Raw genomic sequence first — 4,392 nt, 5'->3', positions numbered from 1 at the left:
GACACGGAAAAAAAAAAAAAAAAAAAAAAAAAAAAGAGAGGCTCTGATTTTAAAGGGTCAAACCCAGGGTCCCGTCCAGCACCTGTGTGGGAAGGAGTTTATCAGCTTTCTGGGTGCCCGGGAGAGGGGAAATATTTTGCTGGGGATGTTGTGGTGGGTGTCCACACGTTAGACGGGGCTAGATGTCCTGGTGGGGGCCCCTCCTATCCTGGGGGCTGCAGCTGGCCCTGGTGGGAGGGCAGGAGGCAGGTGAGCAGAGATGCGGCGTACCTGCGCTTCTCGTTCCAGGCGTTGTACCACTTGATGAAGCGCTTGGTGCTCTGCAGCTTGGGGTGCAGGCAGTGCTCCTGACCACGGTACCTGGACATGCTCTTGGTGGTGATGCTGAAACGGAGTGGGATGGCGTGGAGGGTTGAGGCTCCTTGTGTGGCTTGTGGGTGGTTCTGGTCATCTGAATCAGGACACTGAGAGACTGTGGCTTCCTCCCTCCTCTCAAGGAGGAGCGCTCACCCTCCGGCTGGCTCTCTGGAAGGTTTTGGGTGTCCCCTAATCTCTGCCTCCGTGTTAATGTCTAGCCCTGTATGGAGTGAGCAGCCTCGCTTGCCCCTTGGAGCCCTCATTGTCTCCTTCCACCCACGCCCCATGCAGTGTGTCTCTGGGGCTCAGGCCTCTCTCGGAGAACAAAGGTTGGGAGACTGTTCCAGCTCCTCTGAACCTGGAGTCAAGAGGTGGTGAGAGCTAATGCCAGCAACGTGTGTGCCAAGACCTCCCTCTGTCCTTGGATTTGAGGAGCTCCATGGTAGGGCTCGGACATGCCCTGCAAATACTATGGTCTCTGTCTGACCCTCAACCCCAGTCTCCCCCACCCTCTGCAGATGGTCCCAGGGCTGGGCATTTGCTAATCCTGAAGCAAAGTCTTCCTGTCCCTGAAGCCCATTTTGATTCTTGAGTGTGAAGTCCCAGTCTCACCCTCAGGCAGAAAAATAAGACCTCCCTTCTCCACAGCCTGAAGATCTCAGACCTCTGTCAGCCAATGTTCCAGCACCCAGTGGATGCCTAGTCAGGTGGCAGAGAAGCAGGGTGTTATTGTACAGAGTGCAGGGGCCTGGGTCTGATCTCAAATTTGCCTGTGGGACCTTGGGTAACCTCTCTGAATCCAGTCTGCCCATCTGTAAAATGGGTACAGTAACAGGACCTACCTCATAGGGTTATTGGGATGATTAAAGGATATAATCTATGCAACGTACCTAGTACCTGGAAGATGTACAATAAATTGCCACTGTTATTAGCAATTAGTCATCGAAGATGAAATGGCCAAGGAGAAAGAGAAGTCTTAGTGTGTGAGCTCCCTGAAGGGGGAGACAATACTGCCCCAGAGCCATGGTGCCCCTCTCAGCCAGGGCTGGGCTGCACGGGTGCAGGAGGTAGGAGGAAGCTTCTGGGTAGGGAAGCAAGGACGGTGTTCCAGAAAGAGGGACCAGATAGGGCACTTGGAAGAGTGCAAGGTGAGAGGTGCAGATGCTACTTCTTGAGGGGTATGATGGTAGACGGGGGTGCTGGAATGGGCTGGGGGGCAAAGAGGGGTGGTTGGAGATGAGAGTGGAGAGAATGGGAAGGGAGGGAGATAGGTCATCTAGTTCCCCACGGGTTACCAAAGGTCAAGTGTCAGGGCTCATGGGCCAAGTTCTAGAAGGGGGCACGGTTGCCATGAACTCAGTCTCCCAATCAATAGAGAGAGAAAATCGGATCTTACCATCAGAGTGGGGACAGAATGTTCCTAGGCAACCTCTTCTCTTCTCTTCTCTGTGCTCTGAGTTTCTGAGGCCCCACCAGGACCCAAGCTCCCCAGGGCACGGATGGGCCTTCGGCTAATGCTAGGTGACTGGGCCCTGTCTTCCCTGGACCCCTCTGTGAGACGTGTAGCTCCTTCTAAGCCTTGAGCATAGTGCCAGGCTTCAGAGAGCAATCTAGTCATTTCCCTCCCCCACTGTACCTAGTCACCCTGCAGGAATTTAGCAAATGCATTTCCCTCTCTGCCTACAGTGCTGCTTTTGCACTCTGAATGAAAGGACTGGCCAAGCGGGATAAAATCTCCTTCTCAGTTAGGTCAGTGTGCAGGCAGAACATCCCAAATCCTGAAGGTCAGGGAGAGCAGGGAAGGACGCTCAGCCCTCCCACCACAGTGCTCAAGTGCCACGTCATAATACTGGGATTATGAAAATCGGTTGTGGAGTGCAGACATGAGGATTTGTGACCCCAGCAACTATCAGAAATTCTGGCTCCTGTGACTCTCTCCTCCACACTTTTGGAGTGCGGAGGATTTTGATGAGGGCTCAGTGGATATATGACACATATTACCCTCTCTAGACTGGACTTTCTTGGACCCTTCTGGTCTAAGGACTCCCACTTGCAAAGCAGACTGCTCTGTGCCCCCCCACACCCCTAGCAGAGATTTCTGGGTGACTCAGGGTGAGCTGGAAAACTTGCTTTTGTTCAGCCTTTGTGGCTGGAAATCTGCTTTGGCAAAAAGTGCTGGCCTCTAGTCTCATCTAAAGAGTCTTAGGATCTTAGGAGGGGAGAGGAGCCCCCAGCCTTTCAGGGGTTGGGTGGGAGATCGGAGGGGGGGGATGGAGGTTTAGGAGAGGGTGACTGTGTGCTGATCTCATGAGGCTCCTGCAAGTTTTCACAAGGCTATACATAAAGCCTTCTCATGCACTTGTCTGGCTGTAATTTCCTCTATATTTGGCAAGGTTTAGCCTGGAAAAGAGAAAGCCTGTTGACTGAGGGTTCTCTTCTGAGATGTCACTGCACCCCATACCTTGCTTTCCTCTGTTGCACGCTGTATGGGGTGTTCTCAGCTCTTAGAGGAGTGAAATTTAATCTGCAATGCCCTGTCATTTTCAGCTCCCCACCTGGAAGTGCCGAGGGGCTTGTAGCTCTTCTCCCAGTTTATTTGACCCCTACCCCCACCAAAAAGGATATTGGGGCAGTTTTTCTGGACTTGCTCTGCAAGTCAAGGGGCAGGGACAAAGAACTTAGTTTAGGTGCTTGTGAAGGAAGGCAGTGGGGTCAGTTCAGGCCAGGTGTCTTTCTGAATTCCCCTAACTTCAGCCTGACTGTGCAGCCCCCAGGCAGGCGGAAGGTTAGGGGAAGGAGGTGGGGGCGTGGTGCCCTGCCTTTCTGGACACTGTGGGAAGGCCTTCGGGCCGGCGGGGCCGGCTGGTGGAAGGCACTTGCCCAGACTGAGAATAAAGTGTGTCCTGTTTCTGGGGGAGATGAAGAGGGACCAATGGCCCGTGGCAAATATTTGGTAGCTGCTTTGCCAAGGGCTCCCTTCCTGGCCAAGAGTGTCTTGATGGGGTGGCAGCAGTGCTGGTCTCAAGTGGTTAATTGGGAAGGCAGAGGAGCAAGGAAACTCAGTGTTCCCTCACTCTGCCCCAGTTTTTATAAAATCCCCTATACCCACCAGGCAGTGCTGTGCTCCTGGCGTGGCACATTAACCCCAGCAGAGCACTTTCCACAGGACTGCTCAAGCTCAGGGACCCACAAGGAGTCCAGCTGCTGAGGGAAGAGCCAGGGGCGCTCCCAAATTGAAACCCCTAGGTGCCAAAAACCGGCCGTTCCAGTGGCCGGTGCCCTGATTGGAAAAAGTCTCTGAAAGGAGAGTCAGGATTTAAGACAATGTCTGCTTTAACCGTCTCTCCAGTGATAGGAAGGCAGCACGCCTCACAGTTTGGGTGTATGCTCTGAGTGATTTCAATCTAAGTTCTAAGTTGGCACGCGGAGCCATTTAACCCCTGGTCGCCCTAGCAGGGTGGGCGGCTCGCGGTACAAATACCGAGGCTATCCATTTGAATCCTAGCAAGGGTGAACTTGGAGACGCTGTTACCGGAGCACGGGACAGTGACCCCTTTCCAGACTGTCTCCCAGACTGTCGCGCCAGCGTTCTAAGGATTCTCTGGACAACTAAAAGGCTTGCCAAGTCCTCCACAAAGACGGCCAGAAACGTTTGTTAGTCGACCCCAGCCCCAGGCCGTGCCCCAACACCGTAGCGCGCACGAGCTCACAGAGAGGAGCGAGAACTCACATAACCATCTTCTCCTCGCAGTGCGGGTACTTTGGCTTCATTTCCAGCTTCTTCACGTCGCTGTAGCGGATCTTGGGCCCCTTCCGGGAGCACTTGCATTTGGACCCTGCGAGAGAGCGCGCGGGGACCGCTCAGTTGCGCGAGGGGTCTCCTGCCCCTCGACTGCCTTCGGTGCCCACCAGATTCCCCGGGATGCCAGGATACCTAGAAGTTGGAGCTTGGGTTCCCCGGGACGGGACGGGACGAAGACAAGGGGCCCTCCAGGCACTCACCGTCCACGCGCGCGGCGCACAGCGCCAGGAGCA

At 54.5% G+C, this 4,392-nt stretch overlaps 1 protein-coding gene across 1 annotated transcript in view; it reads right to left on the bottom strand.

Moving 5' to 3' along the window:
• The window catches only part of CXCL14 (chemokine (C-X-C motif) ligand 14), a gene marked incomplete at its 5' end in the record, with an annotated part of 7,792 nt that extends 3,402 nt beyond the window's left edge, over positions 1-4,390 (bottom strand). Inside the window, 3 exons of the mRNA XM_008593250.1 lie at positions 271-384; positions 4,088-4,193; positions 4,360-4,390. Coding sequence (XP_008591472.1) covers positions 271-384; positions 4,088-4,193; positions 4,360-4,390 — 251 coding nt within the window. The remainder of the gene's footprint in view (positions 1-270; positions 385-4,087; positions 4,194-4,359) is intronic.
• Positions 4,391-4,392: the final 2 nt, after the last annotated feature.

This window comes from Galeopterus variegatus, unplaced genomic scaffold (assembly GCF_000696425.1).
Source record: "Galeopterus variegatus unplaced genomic scaffold, G_variegatus-3.0.2 Scaffold8926, whole genome shotgun sequence".
Lineage (NCBI taxonomy): Eukaryota > Metazoa > Chordata > Mammalia > Dermoptera > Cynocephalidae > Galeopterus > Galeopterus variegatus.
This window is presented reverse-complemented; position numbering and strand designations above follow the sequence as displayed.